This window comes from Labeo rohita, chromosome 2 (assembly GCF_022985175.1).
Source record: "Labeo rohita strain BAU-BD-2019 chromosome 2, IGBB_LRoh.1.0, whole genome shotgun sequence".
Classification (NCBI taxonomy): Eukaryota; Metazoa; Chordata; class Actinopteri; order Cypriniformes; family Cyprinidae; genus Labeo; species Labeo rohita.
The window spans coordinates 26,731,770-26,756,647 of NC_066870.1; the positions used below are offsets into that span (position 1 = coordinate 26,731,770).

The 24,878-nt window shown below is 35.7% G+C and overlaps 3 protein-coding genes across 5 annotated transcripts; 1 reads left to right on the forward strand and 2 right to left on the reverse strand.

Moving 5' to 3' along the window:
- Positions 1–318: 318 nt before the first annotated feature.
- On the reverse strand, positions 319–3,301 carry LOC127178254 (uncharacterized). Its single transcript, XM_051130994.1, has 5 exons — positions 3,279–3,301; positions 2,335–2,659; positions 2,035–2,131; positions 670–823; positions 319–579 (listed from the first exon to the last, which is right to left on the reverse strand). Exons 1-5 carry the CDS (start codon positions 3,284–3,286, stop codon positions 555–557), a joined length of 609 nt encoding a protein of 202 aa, XP_050986951.1. The 5' UTR covers positions 3,287–3,301; the 3' UTR covers positions 319–554.
- Positions 3,302–3,907: 606 nt separating this feature from the next.
- Positions 3,908–11,223, reverse strand: dapk3 (death-associated protein kinase 3). Its single transcript, XM_051130982.1, has 9 exons — positions 11,116–11,223; positions 10,316–10,403; positions 7,738–8,098; positions 6,913–7,042; positions 6,775–6,823; positions 6,636–6,662; positions 6,363–6,515; positions 5,933–5,978; positions 3,908–5,845 (listed from the first exon to the last, which is right to left on the reverse strand). Exons 2-9 carry the CDS (start codon positions 10,375–10,377, stop codon positions 5,312–5,314), a joined length of 1,362 nt encoding a protein of 453 aa, XP_050986939.1. The 5' UTR covers positions 10,378–10,403; positions 11,116–11,223; the 3' UTR covers positions 3,908–5,311.
- A 1,664-nt stretch (positions 11,224–12,887) lies between these two features.
- On the forward strand, positions 12,888–23,187 carry sppl2 (signal peptide peptidase-like 2). 3 transcript variants are annotated; one of them, XM_051130969.1, is made up of 15 exons: positions 12,888–12,920; positions 15,955–16,071; positions 16,269–16,451; positions 16,540–16,629; positions 16,707–16,846; positions 16,959–17,101; positions 17,190–17,286; positions 17,372–17,488; positions 17,576–17,657; positions 17,733–17,807; positions 17,902–17,964; positions 18,050–18,149; positions 18,302–18,379; positions 18,464–18,624; positions 21,792–23,187. In XM_051130969.1, exons 2-15 carry the CDS (start codon positions 15,973–15,975, stop codon positions 21,963–21,965), a joined length of 1,602 nt encoding a protein of 533 aa, XP_050986926.1. In that variant the 5' UTR covers positions 12,888–12,920; positions 15,955–15,972; the 3' UTR covers positions 21,966–23,187. The 3 variants fall into 3 exon arrangements, 2 of the variants coding, with proteins under 2 accessions (XP_050986926.1, XP_050986918.1); XR_007829318.1 differs by lacking the exon at positions 12,888–12,920 and adding an exon at positions 13,554–13,669 and having other exon boundaries at positions 18,464–18,699; positions 21,792–21,939; XM_051130961.1 differs by lacking the exon at positions 12,888–12,920 and adding an exon at positions 13,554–13,669.
- Positions 23,188–24,878: the final 1,691 nt, after the last annotated feature.

Consider the following 24,878-nt stretch of genomic DNA (forward strand, 5'->3'; position numbering starts at 1 on the left):
AAATATTTTCATGTCATCCCAACTTTATTTACTCATAATGATGATGATTGTTATGATTATTTTAATAATTATTGTTTAATAATAAATTATTATTATTATTAGTGCTTTCAAAAATTAAATTAATCCGAAATTAAACACACACATGCATGTATATATTTAAGAAAAATATGTTGTTTATATATTAAATATATTTATACATCATTTAAATTATATAAATATAAATATATACATGAAAATACATGCAAATATTTTTTAAATACATACTGTATGTGTGTATTTATATATACATAATAAATATACACCGTACACACACCCATATGTAAACAAAACTTTTATTTTGAATGCGATTAATCGCAATTATTCGTTTGACAGCACTTTAAATAGTAATAATGTCTCAATACGATGATGTTCGTGTCATTGTACTTTATATCACTTTCCAAATGATACAGATGTTCAAAGATGTTTGTTGTCTTTGCATACTGGTATAGTATTACATCTTCGGGGCAATTAAGTGAAGTTTAAATGATGATGGCGTGATGGAAGCCTTGGGTTCCTCACACATTAACCTTGCAGATGTCTCTGTAAAATGGATAAAGAAACAAATGAAACAGCGCACTGTAAAACAAATAAACGTCTTGTATGATATACGGTTGGTATATAATCACTCACACTTGCTTGACAAGGTAAGTTGTTTTGGATTCACAGGCTTTCCTTTGACTCTCTGCTGCCACCTGTTGGCTGCTCGCGGCGTCACGTAAAGCTGCGCATGAATCCAAGTGATGCGATACACTGGTCAGATTCACCCACAGAATCTCAATAAGAGCTGCGCGAAACAAAATAATAAACACGTTTTCATACATCTATTATCTTTTTCTGAAGTAAAAATGTAAGCAATTAAGCTCATGCAATAATAGAAATTAATAAAATGTCATGATGAATTTGTCATGATTAGGAAAGTTCACCTAACAAATATATATATATATATATATATATATATATATATATATATATATACATATATATATACACATACATACATACACACACTACCAGTCAATTTTTTTTAAATAAGTCTCTTCAAAGCTCAGTAAAAACAGTAAAAGTTTGAAATATTTTTACCATTTAAAATAACTATTTTGTATTTGAAAATATTTGAAAATGTAATTTATTCCTGTGATTAAAGCGAAACTTTCAGCATCATTACTCCAGTCTTCAGTCACTTGATCCTTCAGATATAATTTTCATATGCTGTTCAAAACACATCTTGTATTATTATTATTATCAATATTTAAAACAATTGAGTACTATTTTGCAGAATTTTTTGATGCGTCAAAAGATCCAAAGAACAGCATTTATCTGAAATAAAAAAAGCTTTTGTAACATTATACATTATGTCATTCAAAAGCTATAGAAATGAGAAATTAATGTTACTTTTATTTAGCAAGGATGTTTTAAATTGATCAAAAGTGATGATAAAGACATTTGTAATGTTACAGAAGATTTCTATTTTAGATAAATGCTGTTCTTCTGAACTTTCTATTCATCAAAGAAACCTGAAAAAATTATTCTCAACTGTTAATAACATAATAATAATAATAATAAATGTTTTGAGCAGCAAATCAGAATATTAGAATGATTTCTGAAGGATCATGTGACTGGAGTAATGATGCTAAACATTCAGCTTTGAAATCACAGTAATAAATGACATTTTAAAATATATTCAAAGAGAAAACAGTTATTTGCTGTATTTGAATCAAATAAATATAGGCTTGGTAAGCAAAAGAGACTTTTGTAAAAAAACAAAAACAAAAAACAAAAACATTAAAATCTTGCTGTTCAAAAACTTGACTTGTGGTGTAAATGTATAGTATTCTTTATCACAGAATCTGGAGGAAACACTTAAAATAGCCTATTGCATTTTCCTCTTCTATGAAAACAGATAATTACGCTGTCATGGAAAAACATGCAGGTGACGTCTTTGGCTGCACTAACTTTATCATTTATGAAAAATAATTCCATTTTAGGCTCTCTTACCCTCCCGCTGAGCTAGCTCCGAAAAAAGTCTTGCATGTTCGCTCTGGTACATCAGTCTTTGATTTTCCAAAGCTGTTGCATTTTCCTTTAGGAACATCTGAAATAGGGGGGACAAAATGCAGTAGAATCAGTATTATCAAAAAGCAATTCAATTAATTATTTAGTCTCTATATCAGCTCCTTCAAAAAATATATCTTTCCACAATAGCACTGGTTAAACAGAGAGTAACACCATGTTACTCTAACATAATGCACCAGTTCAGTACAAAGACCAATCACACATTCATCACTTTCTACTCACTTGCAGTCGCAGACTCTCCGTTAGAGATGCATTGGTTTCCTTCTGGCTCTTTAGAAGACATTCCAGCTCTTCTTCCAGTTTGGTCTGGTTCTCTAAGCTCAGCTTCAATGTGGATTTCAAGACCTCTTGCGCTTTTTCCGTCATCACTTTGGCTCCCTCCATCTTCTCAATTAAGGCCTGTTGTGCTGCTCTGCATTGTGTAACGCCAGCCAAGGGGGGCCAGGTGGCCCAAACCACGATGACGATCAGAGAGACCACGGACCACAGCGCCAGGAGAGCCATAATCCAGTTACAGGTGTTTTGAGCTGAGCTGGACCTGGCCATCCTGAGAAAGACACAAAGTAAACCAACCTGGTCTGACAGGGAGCACAGTTTATGTGGATCAGGGTTGAACCAGGAGTGTTTTGCTCTCTGAGGCTGGGCTTGTCTCTAGATGTGAGTCGAAGCTACGTCAGCACATCTACAATGTTATTTTAAGGACCTTATCAGTGCTCTGCGAAATAATTACACATTACCGTTTTAGAAAACATCCAGGTTTTCCCTGGAGACGTTTCTTTTATGTCCTCATGTCATTATTAGTTCTTAAACTAATGTGATGATTCATAAAGCAATAATGAGATGAATATAGGATTAAGACTGATGTAAATGCACTACAGAAGATAATTTGCCAAATAAATTAACATTCTGTCAGCATTTCCTGGCTCTTTTGTTGTGCACTGAAGCAGGATTTCCTTTGAAACAATCGTCACTCAGAAACTGCTTGTAACTTTTACAAATAATTACAAAGAAACGGCAAATAACACTTTGAATTAAATGTAAAATTCTCAAAGCACAAACAACAGAAATAGTATTTTCTTGTATAACATGCTCCAATGATTTTTTTTAACAAAAATATTATTATTATTGTCGGCGCTCATAGCTTTGCGGGCAGCGCGCTAACATACACCGCCATTGCGCTACAGGCGTCGCGAGTTCGAATCCCAGCTCGAGCACCTTTCCCGATCCCGCCCCCTTCTTTCTCTTCCACTCTGCTTCCTGTCAGATATGATCTGGCCTGTCATAATAAAAGACCAAAAAAACTCTTATTATTACAATATTTTTTGGACCCCATTGAGTTTCATTGTATGAACATATATATAGAAATAGTCGAAACTTGATGGCAGATAAAATTAGCTTTTTTTGTGACCAAAAAAAGACTAAAAATGGGAAGGTTCACATTGCCAGAGCCAAAAAGAGACATGCGCAGTTGATTTATGTCAACACATTTCATGGAAAGCTAACAGTTCTCAGAATATTCATCGATGTCCTGTGGTTTGAAATTTCCAAGTAAACAGTTGCATTTACAAGACCTCAAAAATCCAAATGTTTATCTGAGTAGTAAAACACGATTATGTTACAATGGAGATGGAAAAATGTTTTGTTTAATTAAAACTCGGGGACTTTCAACATCTCTAGACATGTTGAAAATTAAGATAAAGAGGTTGACAAATGCTGAGAGTTATAAAACGCTATACTTCACCTCCCAGTGCGTTCCTCAGCCCACACACACCAAATAAAGACACTGCAACTCTAATCTTCTTCAATTCTTTTATTGAATGGACTTTTATGATGTATATATAAACTCATTGTAAATAAAACAACATAAGAGGTACAGTACTGTGAACAACAGATATGAATATTGCTATGAACGAGCGCAGTCATTTCCAGATACCGATGCTCACTCGCATATGGAATGTCATACAAAAAATGGAATGTCTGAAGTGTGTGTTTTGAACAAAAGAAAAGCATTAAACCAATAGTTCACCCAGAAAAATAAAAACTCATTGTTTACTCACCCTGATGTCATTCCATACGTCAATACATTATTTTTCTGTGGAACATGAATGTTTCAACTCTTCTGGAATGTTATGAGGGTTTTAGGTGAACTATCTCTTTAAATCATCATATTCATAGATACAGAAGCAGCTTATTTAGCAGAGTATTTTATGTATATATGTATATGTATATATATGTTGAGGTCAAAAGTTCACATACACCTTTCAGAATCTGCAAAACGTTTTTTAGTGTATTTAAACCCTTTCCAACAATGACTGTATGATTCTGAGAGCCATCTTTTCACACTTAGAACAACTGAGGGACTCATATGCAACTATTACAGAACTTTCAAATGCCCATTGATTCTTCAGAAGGAAAAGATGACGCATTAAGAACTGGGGGGTGAAAACTTTTGAACGGAATGAGGATGTGTACATTTTTCTTATTTTGTCTAAATATCATGTTTTTTCCATTTAGTACTGCCCTTTAGAAGCTACTTACTTAAGTAAAATAAATATAAATTCAACTATTATTTTCTCTTGTGGACTATATGTAAACGTATTTTATGTGAAATATCTTGTTCTTGTTTGTATAATCAATCCTATTTTGGTCGAACAATTAACATTTTGCAGATTCTGCAAGGTGTATGTAAACTTTTGACCTCAACTGTATGTACAGACCATTCAAGACAGCATTTAATGTAGAAGTCATTTCCTTTGTCACATATCATAAAATTAGAATTCGCTTGCACAGGAAAAGCGTATATGCAGTGCAACAAAAGCAACTGGCATCTTGAGATTCTTCGATTCCTCATAGAGGACTGTGTAGTGCATTACTGACAATGTACATTAAAAATATGCTTTACTCTGAGTGCTGTAATAGAATTGTAAATAAACTCTTACCAATCCAGCATATATCATTTTGAGGTGACTTTTAAAAATACGAAATGCTTGCTTCAGCTGTAACAGACTGGCATCACATGACGCATGCACACCCTTACTCAACATTTATAGAAAATACCATCTTGCATTGCTTTTGGTCTAGAAGCAACATGAACTCTACAGGCTTACGTGAAGCTTATTGCAAAGTGTAATACTCTATATCTGCCTTGCACATACCAAGCGAATATATTAGATAGCGTTCAGAAAGCAAACAAAGCAGCTCAAGCCATGCTGGTGCTGCGAGTGTCGTTTTCAGCTGAAATCGAGCGCACTAGTTCTTCCACCCAGCGCACTTCAGAGACCATCTGCTCTGCAAGCACTTCGTAGCGGTTCTCCAAGCGGCCAAATTTGCGTTTGAGGGCATTGGCTGACAGCATGGCGGCACGGGCCTCTTCTTGGCTCTGTCTGCGCAGGGATTGTGCTCTTTGCAGCTCTTGTTTGATTTGACTCAGGTCTGCAGCGATGCTTTCGTTCTCTTCCTTGTACCAGCCTTCTTTCTCCTCATAGATGGAGAGCAGAGCGGCCACGTCCTCAGCACAGGAGCGCTGGTTCTTCTCCAGCTCTCGCAGGCCGTCCTCGGCCGCAGCGATCTCCTCCATGACCTGGGAGAAGCGCTCGAAGTTGATGTAGGTGTTGTTGGGAGGCATGCTGGAGTGGGATTTGATGGTGTACTCCTTCAGACGGGTGGTCTTCAGACGTCTGCGCTCTGTCTTGCGCTCGCTCTCTTCAGGTCGAACGTTACGCCTCTTAATCACCTGTTTGGGGGGATGGGATGAGAACTAGTCAAGCACTGCACAAATGGTGGGAAAACTCAAGAGGGAGGAAAAGAGAAAGATTCAAACCTTAATCCAGGGGTGCTGGAGACTGTCCTCGATTGTCATTCTCCTCCTGAATGTTAAAAGCAAATATTAAATCATGTGACTGGTGTAATGATGCTAAAAATTCAGCTTTTAAAAAAATAAAATAAAATAAAATCACAGGAATAAATTATATTTTAAAATATACTTAAATAGAAAACAGTTATATATAGTTATATATAAATATATACATAAATATAAATATAAATATATAAAAATGCTAAAAAGCTAAATGGAAATATAAATATATTCATAAATATAGCTTTATTTTTTCAGTTTTTAAATAATTCACAACTTTAAATTCTTATTATTTTTTATTTATGTTTTTTAATCTAATACTTACAATTCATTTTATATTTATTTTATTATATAATTTTTAATAGTTTTAATAGTAACAACACTGGATTTTACTAACTTAGGATCCTTGACCAGCAGTCGGCGAATGAAGTCCTTGGCGAGCTCACTTGTGTTGCTGAAATATTCTTCATCAAAGTCATAGTTGACAGCTGAAATGTTGGTAAGTGTTTCTTGTTTGGTCTCACCAAGAAACGGAGAAGCGCCACTCAGACTGTGACAATAAATAATGCATTAATATTAGTCAAGCAAAGTAAGCAGCATCATCTGGGTGTGGAAAAAGCATGCAATCAATGCAGCCAAACAAGTCATTCACATGATAATTACAACTTACAGTATATATGTGATAACTCCAATGCTCCTGCAGGAAAGAAAGAAAATTCAAAAATGAACATGATAAACTGAATATCATTTAATAACAACCTCACCAGCATTTTAATAATATCACTGATATTGACTGAGCTATGACTCACCACATATCTGCCTCCAGACCAAGAGGCTCATAATTCACAATTTCTGGTGCTACAAAGAATAAAAGTTATGGCAAAGATTAATAAAAAATATCATAAATGAGGATAAAACTTATTGTTATAATAATCTCAAGTTCTCACCAACAAACTCAGGAGTTCCAAAGATGTTTTTAAATTCATTTCCATGCTTAATCTGATGCGCAATTCCAAAATCTATCAGCTTTATTCTGGGGTTTGGCACATTTTTATCCAGCAGCATTATGTTCTCAGGCTGAAAACAAAGAGATTCAAGATGTTTCTAGTACATGTTTCCATGCTCCCCTCCAAAAAACATTTTGAGAGATGCAGCTACATTAATAGCAAACCTAGTTCACACAAAAAATGAAAAAAAAAAAAAAAAGGCTGAAAATGTACTCACCCTCAGGTCATCTAAGATGTAGATGAGTTTGTTTTCTCATCAGAACAGATTTGGATAAATTTAGCATTACATCACTTGCTCACTAATGGATCCTCTGCCGTGAATGAAGCTTTTTCACTGAGGAAAGCATTATTATAGATTATGTATACTAGCCGGAAGCAACGGTTTGAAGTTAAAACAACTTTTTAATGAATTTATTTATTACAAACATGCAGCTTTTCACTTCCCCAGATGTTATTTGTAGATTATTATGATGTTTTTATGAGCTGTTTGAACTCTCATTCTGATGGCACCCATTCACTGCAGATGATCCATTGGTGAGCAAGTGATGTAATGCTAAATTTCTCTAAACCTGTTGTGATGAAATAACAAATTCATCTACAAGTTTGATGGCCTGTGTTGGTGAAAAATTCATGAGAGTGATTTTTGCATACTTATATGATAAACTTTTGTGTCATGCATGGGGACACCTGAGTGTGGGTAAATTTTCAGCAAATTTTCATTTTTGGGTGAACTATTCTTTTCAAACAAATCGTCCTAGTGCTCACCTTCAAGTCAAAGTGTGCTATGCGTTTAGAATGAAGGTAGTGAACTCCATCCAGGATCTGCTTGAGGAACTGCGTGGCCTCCTCCTCAGTCAGTGACTCCTTCTCAGCCAGAAAGTCAAAAAGCTCCCCTCCAGACACCAGCTCCAGAATCAGGATCACATCAGTTTTGTTCTCAAAGATGTCGTGGAGAGTGATGATGTTGCTGTGTTGGATTTCTCGAAGGATGTTGACCTCTCGCTCAATCTCTTCTCGGCTCACGCCTCGCCGACTGGATGACAGCCGTCTCTTTTTGATAAACTTGGCGGCATATTCTGTTCCACTGCTCTTTTCTTTACATTTACGCACAATGGCAAACTGACCACTGGGAAAACCGAAATGAAGAAGAGGAAATCATAATTGCATATAGAGGATAAGGATATGGAATGGATGCAAAAAAGCACTACATACAGTTGAAGTCAAAAGTTTACATACACTTTGCAGAATCTGGACAATGTTAATTAATTTACCAAAATATTATGTTATTAATATTGTTTTTTTTTTTATTTAGTACTGACCTGAATAAGATATTTCACATAAAAGACATTTACATAGTCCACAAGAGGAAAATAATAGTTGAATTTAGAAAAATGTAAAAAGTTTACATAGACTTGTTTCTTAATACTTTGTTGTTACTTGAATGATCCACAGCTGTTTTTTTTTATTATTAGTGATAGTTGTTCATGAGTCCCTTGTTTGTCCTGAATAGTTAAACTGCCCGCTGTTCTTCAGAAAAATCCTTCAGGTCCCACAAATTCTTTGGTCTTTCAGCATTTGTGTATTTAAACTTTCCAACAATGACTGTATGGTTTTGAGATCCATCTTTTCACATTGAGGACAACTGAGGGACTCAAATGCAACTATTACAGAAGGTTCAAAGGCTCACTGATGCTCCAGAAGGAAGCACGATGCATTAGGGGGGGTAAAACTTCTTGAATTTGAAGATCAGGGTAAATTTGACTTATTTTGTCTTCTGGGAAACATGTAAGTATCTTCTGTAGTTTCTGAAGGGCAGTACTAAATGGAAAAAAATATGCTATTTAGGCAAAATAAGAAAAAAAAGACACATCTTTATTCTGTTCAAAAGTTTACACCCCTGGCTCTTAACGCATTGTGTTTCCTTCTGGAGCATCAGTGAGCGTTTGAACCTTTTTAATAGTTGGATACGAGTCCCTCATTTGTCCTCAGTGTGAAAAGATGGATCTCAATATCATACAGTCATTGTTGGAAAGGGTTCAAGTATACAAAATGCTGAAAAACCAAAGAATTTGTGGGACCTGAAGGATTTTTCTGAAGAAAGGTTGGCAGTTTAACTGATCAGGACAAACAAGGGACTTGAGAATAACTATCACTAAACAAAAAAACACAGCTGTGGATCATTCAGGTAATAACAGAGCATTAAGAATCAAATGTATGTAAACGGGGTCATTTTTATAAATTCCACTATTATTTTCTCTTGTAGACTAAATGTAAACACCTTTTATCTGAAATATCTCATTCAGGTCAATATTAAATAAAAAATAACATGCCAAAAACTCATAAGTCCAAGGCACTCGAATAATGTGAAATATAAAAATCCTTTATTCACATAGCTTTAAAGTTTAAAAAAAGAAAAACAAATGTGCGCACCGACACGTTGTGGCTAACTCGCCTTTATCAGGGTGTTAGGCGAGTCTGCCGCAACGCGTCGGTGCGTACATTTGTTGTTTTTAAAACTTTAAAGCCATGTGAATAAAGGCTTTTTATATTTCACATTATTCGAGTGCCTTGAACTTATGAGTTGACTTCACAAAAGAAAACGATTTATTTTTACACACCAGGAGCAGTTTTTTGTTTTTTCGTGTGTAAAAAATAACAAGCATTTTGTATGATCCCTCTTATTTTGGTAAAATAATTAACATTTTGCAGATTCTACAAGGTGTGTGTAAACTTTTGACTTCAACCTGTAAGTGGATGCATTCCACAAAATCAAACTCTAGTAACTTTCTAAAAGAGTTAGAGACTACATAATGAAACCAAGCAGAACTATAAAAAAATCAGATAGAATGTGCGGTTGAAGTATTCCCCTGATAGCTCCTCTCTGGCCCATCTGTAGTCTCATTCGCACTACAGCTGTTCTCAGGCTCAGAGAGAGAGTATATGCATTGTAAAGCAGTGATGTCATGCTGCAGCAGCACAGCACAGAAACCTCCACGTCCATATATAGAAAAAAGGCCAGGCTTGATTCAGTGTTTGCAGATGATTAAGTCACTGTGCTGGGGATTTTTAAATTGCAGACTCTCATAATGTTTGTTGTTACACACCGCACTGATAAGCACAAACACTACGTCGCCCAGGCAACTCTAGACCAAACACTATGATGTATTCACTTGTCTTTTATTAAAAGCTTTTATAATTACATAATTATAGTGCTTAATCAAACACTAAGATTTTAGGCTGATTCAAATCTTAATCCCCATTTTATTCACTATGTGTGAGATCACTTTAAGTCAAGTTAAACTAGTTTTTACAGAGTTTTAAGGAGTGAAACGACATCTCTTACCTTCCTAACTCCTCTCCCATTTCATAGTACAGCTCCACATCCTCCTGCCTGAAGCCAGCCATGATTTGCTGACTTCAATTGAATCAATCTGTTAAGAAATGAGAAATAGAGGCTAGTTTAGTTATACGGTTTAAAGATTCTGACACTTTGTTGACAATAACTATAAATGGTTTCTATCTGTTCTTACAAGTGCACATGTTTCGGTATTTACTCTTGACCTCACAGGAAGCTGGATTTTAAACTGACATGGGAATGAGAAGTTCCATGTGTAGAATGTGGACATTCTATTCCTACCCACGTCATTACCTACTGGGTTGCCAGATATTTGTAACCTTTTTTTCTTTCTTTATCAAAGACCTTTAACAGATAATATCTTAACACGGCACTGTAGTACAGTACAAACTGACAAAACTTATTAAATCTCAAAAACTATGCTGTAAGTCATGTTTTAAGACTTTAATGTGTAAAGATAACCACAACAACAAGCATTTATTTTAGCCCAGAAGTACGGCCTCACAGCCAGACATAAGTTCAAATGTGGCTAACAGATTCGTAAGCGATATACGAAATAAATATATTACAATAATCGACAAAACATCTACCAAAGCACTGAGTATTCCCGGGTAGCCATCTGGCTAACTTGTGAAAGAGACGACCAACGAACACCGGTAAGCTACTTGAGTTAACAAACAAAACACATTACGGAATAAATATATATAAGATTCTCTTATGTGTTTTTAATGATGTTATCTATAACAATGCTATTCAGAGTAAGTAAACGCTGAGAGTTTGTTACATACCTTAACGTCGCCACATTCCTTAGCCAATGGGTATTTTCCGGTTGCTGCGCTTGGGAGAGGCGTGGCTTTTTGAGTGACATCATCAAGACTCCACCGCAGGATGATGTCAACTTGCGTGTACCTGTTATTAAGAGTCTGCCAGGTGTTAGCACACTGATCTGAGTTCAGAACTACTTGTATGGGCTTGTTTTGCACTGTTCCTTTGTCTGTGTTTCCACAGCAGACTTATAACACGTGTATAAAGGTGCAAATGAATGAAAGAATGAGTTTGCCTGGAAAATCTAATAATAAAAGAACATGCAAAGAACAAACATGAATAAACAAAGATTTTTTTTGTTGTGAATCAGTGCTACACAAGAGAGACATCCAAAGCGGACAGTGCTAGAGAACGATTTTTATCTCACTGCCAGTGTCAAATAATCCTTATTATTATTTATTGAGTACAACTAACTTCATGTATATTTGCCTCACATAATCTGTGTTCCTGCATGTTGATGTCAGGCAAACCCAAGACGTTCTGTGCATACATATGTATGTGATATGTGAGTCTGTAATTGTCTGTAATGTCATTTATTTCAGACATAATCATATAAAGCATTTTCAGCTCACATTTCAGATGTTTGTCATGCTGCGTAAAGACACAATAGCTGCAACATCTCATTAGTTTGTTGAAAAACCACAAAAGTCTTTTTGACCTAATGGAAAATGTTCTGCAAAGTGCAAGTTCAGCACATTAAAACCACATTAAATCTGTAGTTAAGCTAAACACATCCAAAATACATTCTGTTAACCATAATTTGTCTGGGAAATCACTGACATTAACTGTATGTATGCAGGATTTATGAGACTAGCATACTTTGTGCCTAACTGGATGTACTAGAAAAGGTTTTAAAGGGACAGTTCACCCAAAAAATAAACATTTTGTCATCATTTGCCCTTAAGTTGTTCCAAACCTGTATAAGTGTATTTCTTCTGTTGAGTACAAAATAGGATTTCGAAGAATGTTGGTAGTCACTGACTTTCATAGCATTTTTTCTCTACTATGGAAGTCAATGGCTACCGCCAACTGTATTCTAATGAACATTCTTCAAAATATTTTCTTTTGTTTTCAACAGAAGAAATACTTGTGCCTATTTAGGACAGTGCATTTGGTCTGAGAAAATGACATTTAAAAACATATATATATTTTACACTACCAGTCAAAAGTTTTTGAACAGTTTTTTTTTTTTTTAAATAAGTCTCTTCTGCTCACCAAGCCTGCATTTATTTGATCAAAATACAGCAAAAGAGTAATATTTCTACTATTTAAAATAACCGTTTGTTATTTAAACATATTTTGAAAATGTAATTTATTTCTGTGATTTCAAAGCTGATTTTTTAGCATCATTACTGCAGTCACGTGATCCTTCAGAAATCATTCTAATATTCTGACTCACTGCTTAAAAAGAATTATTGTTATTATTATGCTGAAAACATCTGAGTAGAATTTTTCAAAGCATTCGTGCTAAATAAAAGTATTAATTTCGATAATTCCCTCCCCCACCCACAGAAAAACTGATTCCAAGCTTTCGAATGGTATAGTGCAGTGGTTCTCAATCCTGGTCCTGGGGGCCCCCTGCTCTGCACATTATGCATGTCTCCCTTATTTAACACACCTGACTGAGATCATCAGCTCGTCAGTTCAGTTCATGGATCTCTCTCCTAATGAGCTGATGATCTCAATCAGGTGTGTTAAATAAGGGAGACATGCAAAATGTGCAGAGCAGGGGGCCCCCAGGACCGGGATTGAGAACCACTGGTATAGTGTATGTTACAAAAGCTTTTTATTTTAGATAAATGCTGATATTCGGATCTTTCTATTCAACAAAGAATCCTTAAAAAAGTACTCAACTGTTTTAAATATTGATTAAATATTGTGACAATATGCTCATGTACAGTGGAAAAAGACAATGCTCATATTTTAGGCCCTACTTCTGAAAGAAAAAAAAAACAAAAAAAAAACAAGGGTCATTACAATCAAAAATTGTATTTATTAATTTATTTGTTCTCTTTAAAATAACATTATAATAAACTTTGAAATATGATACTATGATTAAATATTATAATGTAAGGATGTAGAGCATTAAAATCTACAAAAAAGCAGTAAAGCTACAAAAACAGTAAAAAAACAAAGGACAAGATACTGTGAAGCAGTTAGAAAAAAAATCGATCATCAAAGGGAAGAACAACAAAGGACTAAACGCATTAAGCCTAATGGTTGTGCAAAACCGGCCGTAAAATATGATGTCACTAAGAAATGACAAATTTGGATGTTAAGGAGTGGAGGCGTGACTAAAATTTGATTGATTAGTGCGAAAGCCAATAGGCCAAGAGTAAACGTTCGGAAGCGGACGAAGGTAGCCAATTCGCAACGTACTGCAAAATGTGGGCGGGATATGCGTAAACAGCTGATCGTTGAGTCGAAGGAAGGCAGTGCGGATGGGGGAGACGACAACAATCAGGCATCATGCGATTTTTGTCAAGTCTCCTTTGGGCAGCTCTTTTAATCGAACAGGTAAGACGTAAGAAAACGCAGAAGAATCAGTAAGCTTTTCGGTACGTTCCTCAACAGGTCTGTTCCCGGGTTGTTTTTAATTTTTGCCGTTGGTTACTAGCTACATGCTATGTATGATTAGCTTGCGGTGGACTTCAGTAGGATGTGCTCGTGCATGTCTGGGGGCCGCGCGGCCGAGTCCTCTCGCGCTCCTGTTGACTTGACACTGTTAGAGCAAAACGAATACAAAACACTGACCAAACGAGCGACAAACTGTCATTTTTGCTGGATAACCATTAATGGTAAACTTTTTTTTTAAAATTTGATTATTTATATTGCAAGCAATGATACAGCATACCGAAAATGACAGCAATTTTAAGGGAAAAATAATGTAAACATAAGCAAAAAAACTTTAGTTTAAAAAATGTAAGCTACCTTACTATATACCTTACCAAAATGTGTTTACATTTAGTAAAAATGTATAAATTGCCTGGAAAAAGTAATAAGGCAGTGCGTATACATTTAAACAATATTTTACAGTAAAAGTACTAACTTTGTCGGGATTCCCTCCGTGAACAACCACATTAATTTAGATTTTTAAAATGTGTATTCTGTTTTTTTTTTGTTACCAATTTTACACAGTGGAGTATTATATTGCATTTTATGTCATTTGGTTCGTGTTTATTGATTTTTTTTTAGTGTAATATGATAACCTGGTGATGAGTTGTGGTTGTGTGGGTGACCATGAGCTTCATGTCTTCATGTAATTATTGTCTACAGTTGCTGGAAAGGCAATTATGATGAGCTGCAAGTTCTCATAAGGCCTTTCATGTACCACTTTTGTTATTATCAGATATATGTGACCATGGACCACAAAACCAATCATAAGGGTCAGTTTTTTTAAATTGAGATTTATACATCATTTGAAAGCTTAAAAAAAATCTAAATATTGAGAAAATCACCTGTAAAGTTATTATTAAAGTTCTTAGCCATGCATATTACTAATCAAAAAAGTTTCACTATATTTACGGTAGGAAATTTACAAAATATCTTTGTGTAACGTGATCTTTACTTAATATCCAAATGATTTTTGGCATAAAAGATTGAAAAACTGATCATTTTGACCCATACAGTGTATTATTGGCTATTGCTACAAATGTACCGGTGCTACTTACGACAAGTTTTGTGGTCCAGGGTCAAATATTTACTTGTATGAGAGCATGTAATAACACACACAGATATATATGCAATCATATTAATGCTTGTAACATCATATAAATAATTAAACACTACTAAAATTATTAAATTATTCTATATAATTATTGATTTAAAGAAGTTTACTTCCAGAACAAAAATTTACAGGTAATTTACTCACCCCCTTGTCATCCAAGATGTTCATGTCTTTCTTTCTTCAGTCGTGAAGAAACTATGTTTCTTGAGAACATTTCAGGAATGTTTTCCATATAGTGGACTTCTATGGTGCCTGCAAATTTGATCTTCCAAAATGCAGTTTAAATGCAGCTTCAAAGGACTCTAAATGGGCCCTTTAAATGGGCCTCTAAAGGGCTCTAAAATTTTTTTCCTCCAACTTCTACAAAATCATCCTATGTCATGGTTTTACCCTTTTTTTGGAAAGGGCATTTGACCTTCTTTAGACATTCACTTTGTAAACACTGGGTTTGTACTTCTGCAGCGATGTAGGGCAATTTTGGAGGAGAAAATGAGATGGTGGTTTATCGACCTACCCTAACTGTATTGACTCGGATTACACAGACTGCGCATGCACATCGCAGAGCTAGTCAAGACAAGCATTTAAGGTTAAAAAGTATAAAAATTGTATTATTTTTGTTAAAATGACTGATCGTTTTGCTAGATAAGACCCTTCTTCCTTGGCTGTGATTTTAGACATTTAAACTCACAGGCACCACTAAAGTCCACTGTATGGAGAGAAATTCTGATATGTTTTCCTCAAGAAACAGAATTTCTTTATGACTGAAGAAAGAAAAACATGAACATCTTGGATCACAAGGGGGTGAGTAAATTATCTGTACATTTTTGTTCTGAAAGTGGACTTTTCCTTTAATAAACAGTATAATATATTACCAATCTCTAACACTAAAGCAAAAACAACAACACGTTATTTAACCAAAAACAGGGAATTCAAAGTCAAACATTTGCAAAGATTAAAATGTTTTTTTCTATGAGGTTTACTTTTCTCCGTTTGCCAAGGTTTCCCTCTTTGCACAGCAATCTTATGCACAAACCTGTTAACCAATAACCTAACCTGTATCTGTTCTGATTCACAGGTTTTAGGTGAATATGGCATGGCACATTTCAGCGACGGGGGGAACAGTAAAGGCAAAGATTACTGCATATTCTTCAACTCTCAGTGGGCTCGACTACCTCAGGACCTCAGTAAAGCAGTTAGTAGCGATTATCATTTCATACACGTATACAAAAAAAGGAAATAGCCAAATCTCTTACTGTTGGATTTCAAATCAATTGCAGCCTTTCCAACAAAACCCCTGCTGTATCTGAAACTGCAGTTACAATTTAGATGCAATTTGGTATCACAGAGCTGCCCTTTATTCACTCATTCAACCTTTATTGTTTTCCTCAGGCACGGCTGCAGACTTATGATCTCACCACCTCTGTTCTGTGCTCCCCCTCTGATGTACCTGAGGGTGGCTTTCCAAACAGCATCCCAATGGTGATGAGAGGAAATTGCACTTTTTATGAAAAAGTCAGATTGGCCCAGATTAACGGTGCCAAGGGACTTCTGATCGTCAGCAAAGATCGACTGGTAACACGTCATAACATCATTAACGGCGCCATGAACATTCAGCGAAATATTTTCGCACATAAATAAACTTGTTTAAAATTATTTACAGACTCCACCCTCAGGCAACAAGTCCCAGTATGAGGAGATAGGCATCCCAGTGGCTTTGCTAAGCTATAAAGACATGCTAGACATCAGTAAGGTAAGTTTAGAATCACCTAAACACATAATACCTTGTAATTACAAAGGCAGCAACAACAAAAACTATTCTGCGTTTAGACATTTGGAGAGAATAGGCAGGTGGCCATGTATGCGCCCAATGAACCGGTGGTGGACTACAACATGGTGCTTATCTTTCTGATGGCGGTGGGCACGGTGGCAGTCGGAGGATACTGGGCTGGCAGCAGAGACATTAAAAAGTAAGAGTTGTGCCCTTTTGAACCCTTCAGGCACAGGTTGCAAGATAAAGTATTGATAAAGCTGTCAGCCTGCAGAATTTATTCAACTAAACTCAAATCTGTGTGCCGCCAGACGTTACATGAAGCACAAGAGAGACGACGGTGCTGAGAAACAAGACGAGGAGACTGTAGACGTCACCCCCATCATGATTTGTGTGTTTGTGGTCATGTGTTGCTCTATGCTGGTGCTCTTGTATTTCTTCTATGATCAATTGGGTAAACAAATGAATCGCTTATTACCATCTTTTAGTTAACTTTCTATTGTTTGATTTTGATTTAATATATTCCTTACTTTTCCTCATAGTGTATATGACTATCGCGACATTCTGTCTGGCATCTGCCGTCGGTCTGTATAGCTGTCTTTGGCCCTTTGTCCGAAGAATACCGTTTGGGAAATGCAGGTTAGAGATGTGCATTAAAAAGACTATAGATGGGATTGTTTTTAGGCTTTTTTTTTCTATTGAAGAAAATGCTTTGTGTTAACAGGATACCTGAGAATAACCTGCCATACTGCCACAAGCGGCCACAGGTGCGCATGCTGATCCTTTCAGCCTTCTGTATAGGAGTCAGCGTCACTTGGGGAGTTTTCCGCAACGAAGACCAGTAAGACTAATAAAAAACGTTTTAGGTTTTGACACCTTTTTTTTTTTTTTTTTTTTTTTTTAAATAAATGAAAATCATGTTTCCTAGGTGGGCGTGGATACTTCAGGATGCGTTAGGCATTGCGTTCTGTCTCTACATGCTGAAAACAATCAGGCTGCCCACTTTCAAGGTAAGTTTAAAATGCCAGCGGATAGCAGGATAACATCTTTAGGATGTGGAGATGATGCATTTCTTCTCGTTGTAGGCCTGCACTCTTCTGCTGGCCGTGCTGTTCGTGTATGACGTGTTTTTTGTCTTCATAACACCACTCTTAACTGAGGTATGAGTTGTTGTTTTTTTTTTTTTTTTACTTAAACTGATGCAAAAAAGAAAATTAGATTATTTAGTATATTTTTGTATGCTGTTTTGTGCAGAGTGGGGAAAGTATCATGGTAGAGGTGGCGGCTGGTCCCTCTGATTCCTCTACTCATGAGAAGGTAAGAAAGTTTTATTTTATTTTTTTCTTTGCATTCATTTAAATACATATTTGTAATTTTTTGGTGTCAAATTTGGCTTCATTAGCTTCCCATGGTGCTGAAAGTGCCCAGGTTGAATTCATCTCCTCTGGTCCTGTGTGACCGTCCCTTCTCACTTCTGGGCTTTGGAGATATCTTGGTACCAGGTAACATCATTACTATTGTTGCATTAACTGCATGATAAACAGATATCCATCATTCGATGCGTCAAAATTATTTTTTTTTAAACCAGATCAAAATTAGTATTCACTTTTTGTTTTTCCTTCCTTTTAGTCATCTTGACATTTTGTTTCCTCAGGTCTTCTGGTAGCATATTGTCACAGATTTGACATTCTCATGCAGACTTCTCGAATATACTTTCTGGCCTGCACTATTGGTAAGACACTGGCTACCTTTTAAATTCAGAGATGTTGTATTGTGCCTCTCATTTAAAGACTGTGAATCTGATCTGTTTATTCAGGCTACGGCATTGGTCTTCTCATCACATTTGTGGCTCTGGCACTGATGCAGATGGGTCAGCCTGCTCTCTTATACCTGGTGCCTTGCACACTTCTCACCAGCCTTGCGGTGGCACTGTGGCGCAAGGAGCTGCCTTTGTTCTGGACCGGAAGTGGATTTGTGGTGAATACCAGTTTGATATGAGTGCCTTCTTCAGTCGGAAAAGTTCTAGGGTTATGTACAGTTACTAGACTTACAGTTGAGTAAATTCACCCACGTGTTTTTGTTCCGCTCTTATTTTGCTCTCATTTTTACTGTGGGTGTTTCCTTTTCTTAAAAGGAGGGGTTCGGTGTCAACCTTAGGTACAAAACGGTCGTTTCCAATATGTGTAACTGTCCTTAGAGGGTTAGTTCACCCAAAAATGAAAATTCTGTCATTAGTTGCTCATCCTCATGTCGTTCCAAACCCATAAGACTTTCATCTTTGGAACACAAATGAAAATATTTTTGATGAAATCCAAGAGCTTCCTGACCCTGCATAGAGAGCAACGCAACTACCACGTTCAAGACCCAGAAAGGTAGTAAGGACATCGATAAAATAGTCCATGTGACATCAATGGTGCGCAAAGAAAACAAAAATGATGTTAATGTATTTTTGTTTTCTTTGAGCACAAGAAGTATACTCTTAGCTTCATAAAATTACAGTTGAACCACTGATGTGACATGGACTATTTAAACAATGTCCTTACTACATTTCTGGCCCTACCTGTAACAAAAAAAAAATTCACAGGCATTTGTTTAAAATGTTTAGAAACATTTACAGCATAGATCCCAGAGATACTGAACAGAAACTCTACCTCTTGTAGTAAAAGGAGATTTTGCCAGGATTTTGAAGGCTTTAGACAAATGCCTGTTTGACTGAGCTTATTACATCCGAATGTTTGCTACCGACTCATATATATACAAGTTAAAACCACCGTTTCAAATCACAATGGGTTGATAAACACCAGATCACTCCTTAAGGTCTGGTAAGAGGTATGTGTGTGCCAGAAGAGGGCTTATGTTTAATTTCCTCAGCTCTTTAGCTAACAGTGTTCAAGCTTTTAATTTAATAATCGGCCTGGAGATTTGTTGGTTTTGAGGTAATCTATGGTGATTTCCTGTGTGAGACTCTGATCTGTGTCATCTCCTCTGATTTTTCACTTCTGCACTAAGTTATAGATCAGAAGCCATTTTGTCATTCTCACTTCTAAAGTGATTCTAACATGTTTCTTCTGCCTTAATTTGCAACTACATTGGTATTACTGTCTATATTTATATACACACTACCATTCAAAAGGGGTCTTTTAAAAATTTTGGAAGAAGTCACAAAGGCTGCATTAATTTGATAAAAAATACAAGTTTTCTATTTTAAAGGGGACATTGGATGCAAAATTCACTTTTACATGGTGTTTGCATATAAATGTGTTTTAGCAGTGTGTGGACACAACCACCCTACATTGATAAAAATCCATTCACTCCTTTTTTTAAATTGCCAAAAAACCTAAACAGTCTTAATTATCAAGCTGTTTTGATTTTCTGGCTCCGCCCACGACAGCTGACAGACTGTCCCGTATTAGCATATTTCTGCCCTCAGCCGGTTGTACGCTGTTCACCATTTTCTCCGATCTCGAGTAGCTGTAGCGACAATGTCTCGTAAGCAAAGCAGGTGTTTTGTAGTTGGACGTAAATTTTTTTGATAATAGTGTACCACCGAATACACCAAAAAAGGAAAGAGAAGGGCGGGGTGAGCAGAGACATGCACCAAAATGGGTTGCTGTGAACAGAGCTGATTTTGACAAGGTAAAAAGGGTGTTGTTTTACATGACCATTGATGAATTTTAACCAAAGTATGTTGCAGACATTTCATAAAACCCTAAAGAATCATACCAGCTTGTGGAAAATGGGCATCCGATGACCCCTTTAATATATTTTGAAAACATTATTTTCAGCAGCCATTAAACTAGTCTTAAGTTTCACATGATGCCTCAAAAATGAGGGATGTAAATGGAAAGATTTTTTTTTATTATCAGTATTGAAAATGTTTAAAACGATTGTGCTGCTCAATGTTTTTGTGGAAACCGGGGTACTTTTTTCAGGATTTTTTGGATAAATAGAAAGTAGATAATCATTCATTTGAAACAGAATAGTGTCCTCAGAATGTGTCCTTGTTGAATACAAGAATAAATTTTAAAATTAAGTGTTAAAAAAATCTTACTGACCCCAAATGTTTGAATGGTATTGTGTGTGTACAGTTGAGGTCAAAAGTTTACATACACCTAGCAGAATCTGCAAAATGTTAAATATTTTCCCAAAATAAGAGGGATCATACAAAAAGCATGTTATTTTTTATTTAGTACTGACCTGAATGAGATATTTCACATAAAAGACGTTTACATATAGTCCACAAGAGAAAATAATAGTTGAATTTATAAAAATGACCCAGTTCAAGAGTTTACATACGCTTGATTCTTAATACTGTGTTGTTACCTGAATGATCCACAGCTGTGTTTTTTTTTTGTTTTGTTTTGTTTAGTGATAGTTGTTCATGAGTCCCTTGATTCCATTCATCCATCCATTTTTTATTTACACTGAGGACAACTGAGGGACTCATATGCAACAATTACAGAAGGTTCAAACACTCACTGATGCTTCAGAAGAAAACAAAATGCATTAAGAGTGGGGGTGAAAAGTTTTGGAATTTGAAGATCAGCGTAAGTTTAACTTTGTCTTCTGGGAAACATCTTCCATAGCTTCTAAAGGGAAGTACAAAATGAAAAAAGTATGATATTTAGTCAAAATAATGTTTTGGAGCATCAGTGAGCATTTCAACCTTCTGTAATAGTTGCATATGAGTCCCTCAGTTGTCCTCAGTGTGAAAAGTTGGATCTCAAAATCATACAGTCATTGTTGGAAAGGGTACAAATACACAAAAATGCTGAAAAACCAAAGAATTTGTGGGACCTGAAGGATTTTTTTTAGAAAACAGTGGGCAGTTTAACTGTTCAAGACAAACAAGGGACTCATGAACAACTATTACTAAACAAAAAACAAACCAAAAACGAAACACAGCTGTGGATCATTTAGGTAACAACACAGTATTAAGAATCAAGTATATGTAAACTTTTTAACTGGGTCATTTTTATAAATTCAACTATTATTTTCTCCTGTGGACTATATGCAAATGTCTTTTAGGGTCTTTTGACCTCAACTCTTTGTATAAAATAATTAGAATTTACTTTAAAAGTATTTTTTAAAAACAGTTTATTTGAATTTAAAAGTATACTTCTTTTTCATCATTTCATCCTCAGCCACCTCCCATTGTCATGGAACAAATCAACTGTACTCAAACCCCAGGACCGTCCACAGATGAACCCCAGTCCAATCCTGAGCCGGCAGACTCTGAAACAACCAATCAGTGTGAGGACCCTCCTCCACCAGCACAAGAAGAAGTTCCGCATCTTACAGATGCATCTACTACATAAAGACAAAAGACTCGAAGGATGCTAATTTGTTTTTTCATTTTTTGAAGTCAGTTATATATCTGACCATATATGTAATAGACTTGAGCAGTGTGAACATCTCAGTGCACTTGTTTTAAGCCTTTGAAATTGTACAGTCCTTTGAATCGAAGGAGGAGAAGACATAACAACATCTGCTGTGCTTCATCCAACTCGCTTCAAGTTCACATTTGATGAATTAGGAGGGCATCAAATGGATCGTTTTTATCTTCTTCGCAAGGATCTCAACTCTGTGTATTTTTTTTCTCCCTCTCACATTCTCTCAGTAAATAAAACAAAGTGCAGCTAGACATTTTAAAGCAAATGTTAAGAAAATTCAAGACAGCTGACTGAAAATATTTCTATTTGGCTTCCAGTTGATAATGCATTACTGACGGGTTCTGTCCTTGTCATAACAGCGCTGAAGTATCACATCCTTTGAAATACGGTGCTAAAAAGGGCCGAATGAACCAAAGGCTTTTGGAATGATGATTTATTAGTTTTATCCTGAGTTTTGAGATACGATTGCTGTGGGTTGATAAGATTGGTTTATATAATTAAAAGCAGTACTGTTGTACAAGGCCACATAATTGAATAAAATCTTCCTTAATCTTTTTGGATGTGATTTCAGCTTTAGTTGCATTGAAATAGTTCATACTCATATGCTCATGGCTTATTGAAAGCATTGTATTTGGAATTTGCTGATGGAAGGGACCTTTGAGATTTCAAAATAAAAAGTGCAAACATTTTTAAAAGAAGTGCGGTTTTTAAAAATAATTTCCTGCCCAGCTGTTGAGTAAGAGTCCTTCTGTTTTATAGTAGGATTTTTGTATTCATGGTACTTTTTAAAGTTGTTTTTCAGTGTAAAGCACTGATATTGCTTTCTCTGTATGATTTAACAGTTTTGAGTTACAGCACATCAGGTTTATTTAAGACGTTTATGTGGCACTGTTGTCTCACTGAAATTTTTCACCTACAGCGTGTTTTGTTTTTATTGGGCCACTGTGATTATGTGGAATAACATGGACAAGTTGTAATCAAGATATTTTGTCTGTTTATTAATACTCCTGATGTCTGGAGGTCATGTGTCATAGATCTTCAGAGTCTTGTATGCTGAAGCTCTCGCTTAGAGATCAACATATGCTGTAAAAGTGTGATTTTGAAAAGTGGAAGAGTGCATATATTAAAGAAATAATGCATTATGCTATATGGTGCATTGTGGTGTTTTAATGTGTGATCGCTTGAGAAATACATAGGATGTTTACTGGCAAAAATGTACCAGTATTGTATAATAGTTAATGGGTTCGTTGCATTTTCCACCCAGGTTACAAGTTGTAAAGTGTAACAGTATAATTGTGGGTTATGTGTTATCAAATTATGAGTCATTGTGGTTGGGACCCGGAAATTACACTTACTAGATTGTGGCCATACCACCAGTGCTTGAATCATTGTCTCATTTGGTTCACTGGACTCTCTTTGAATTCTGTCTCCAGGATATAATATTGAACTGTATGACTAGGCTGAACCCCAGGCTGAAATAAACTATTGTGTGAAATGAGCCATGCTGAAATAAGTCTTAGGTGGCACAGTGATGAACAGTCCTCAGTTTTTCATTCTTTTAATGGTCATGCTACTCTTTTTCATAAAATAAAAGCACAGTGTCCAAGGCTGGGTTCTTTCCTAGGACATTCCAAGGACACTTTACAGAATCTGCCAAATGTAAATTATTTTATTTACATAAAAGACTTACAAGATTGACATATAGTCCGCAAGAGAAAATAATAGTTGAATTTGTAAAAAAATTACTCTGTTCAAAAGTTTACATATGCTTGATTCTTAATATTATGTTGTTATCTGAATGATCAGCTGTGTTTTTTGTTTAGTGATAGGTGTTCATGAGTCTCTTGTTTGTCCTGAACAGTGAAACTGCCTCGCTGTTCTTCACAAAAATCCTTCAGGTCCCACATATTCTTTGGTTTTTCGGCATTTTTGTGTGTTTGAACCCTTTCCAACAATGACTGTATGATTTTGAGATCCATCTTTGCACACTGAGGACAATTAAGGGACTCATATGTAACTATTACAGAAGGTTCAAACACTCACTGATGCTCCAGAAGGAAAAAACATGCATTACAGTTTTTCACAGTTGCTAGAACACTAAACCCCATTCTCTAAATCAAATTCTCAATAGCCTAAACCAATTTGTCAAATAAATCACTCTTTCTGCAAAACCTTAAACAAGTTTAGGCAGTTTAGACACTGTTTGCAGATCTCATGGACTCTTTGCAAAACTCTAAACACATTCTTACTCACTAAGACACAATTTGCTCTGTGATGAACTTGTGATGCAAAACGCTAAACACAAGAAAGCAAAAGTTAAGCACAACTGCAACACGGCTGTCATTGTTTACACACAATAATCCAAAAATCTTCACACTTGTTTCGAAATATTTAAATATACAAAATATAAGCCAGTTCAAAATGCACAGAAGGCACGGGTGCATCTGTCAGTCTGAGAGGTACAGAAGAGTGTGAATACGAGTGTGAAAAAAAAAGAATATATATATATATATATATATATATATATACACACACACACACATATATACATACAGTATAATCACACCTATGAAAGAAATCATATAAAGTTTGGTGAATATACCAAAAAAAAGGAAAAATTATATATATATATATAACACTCTTTTTTGTAACTACATGAACTGGACACTGTGTTATCCATGTTTTGATGTGCAGAAGTATGACATGTTCCTGGATCAACATCTTTGTTGACCCTGGAACAACATTGTGATTAACCAGTCAGATTTGAAAAATCAGTTTATAGTTTTTGTGAAGTTTAGGCTTACAATCAGTGTTTGGTGCTTGTACATTAGTGTCATT

Coding starts and splice junctions, on each gene's coding strand:
- LOC127178254 (XM_051130994.1), bottom strand. Junction 824..2,034: donor GGAGCTAGCTCAGCGGGAGG/GTAAGAGAGCCT, acceptor TGTTTCGCGCAG/CTCTTATTGAGATTCTGTGG. Junction 580..669: donor ACTTACCTTGTCAAGCAAGT/GTGAGTGATTAT, acceptor TCCATTTTACAG/AGACATCTGCAAGGTTAATG.
- sppl2 (XM_051130961.1), top strand. CDS start 13,622: ATGCGATTTTTGTCAAGTCTCCTTTGGGCAGCTCTTTTAATCGAACAG. Junction 17,287..17,371: donor ATACCGTTTGGGAAATGCAG/GTTAGAGATGTG, acceptor TTGTGTTAACAG/GATACCTGAGAATAACCTGC. Junction 18,625..21,791: donor GGACCGGAAGTGGATTTGTG/GTGAATACCAGT, acceptor TTTCATCCTCAG/CCACCTCCCATTGTCATGGA.
- dapk3 (XM_051130982.1), bottom strand. CDS start 10,377: ATGGCTGGCTTCAGGCAGGAGGATGTGGAGCTGTACTATGAAATGGGA. Junction 7,043..7,737: donor TAGCACACTTTGACTTGAAG/GTGAGCACTAGG, acceptor CTTTGTTTTCAG/CCTGAGAACATAATGCTGCT. Junction 6,516..6,635: donor GGAGTTATCACATATATACT/GTAAGTTGTAAT, acceptor TTATTGTCACAG/TCTGAGTGGCGCTTCTCCGT.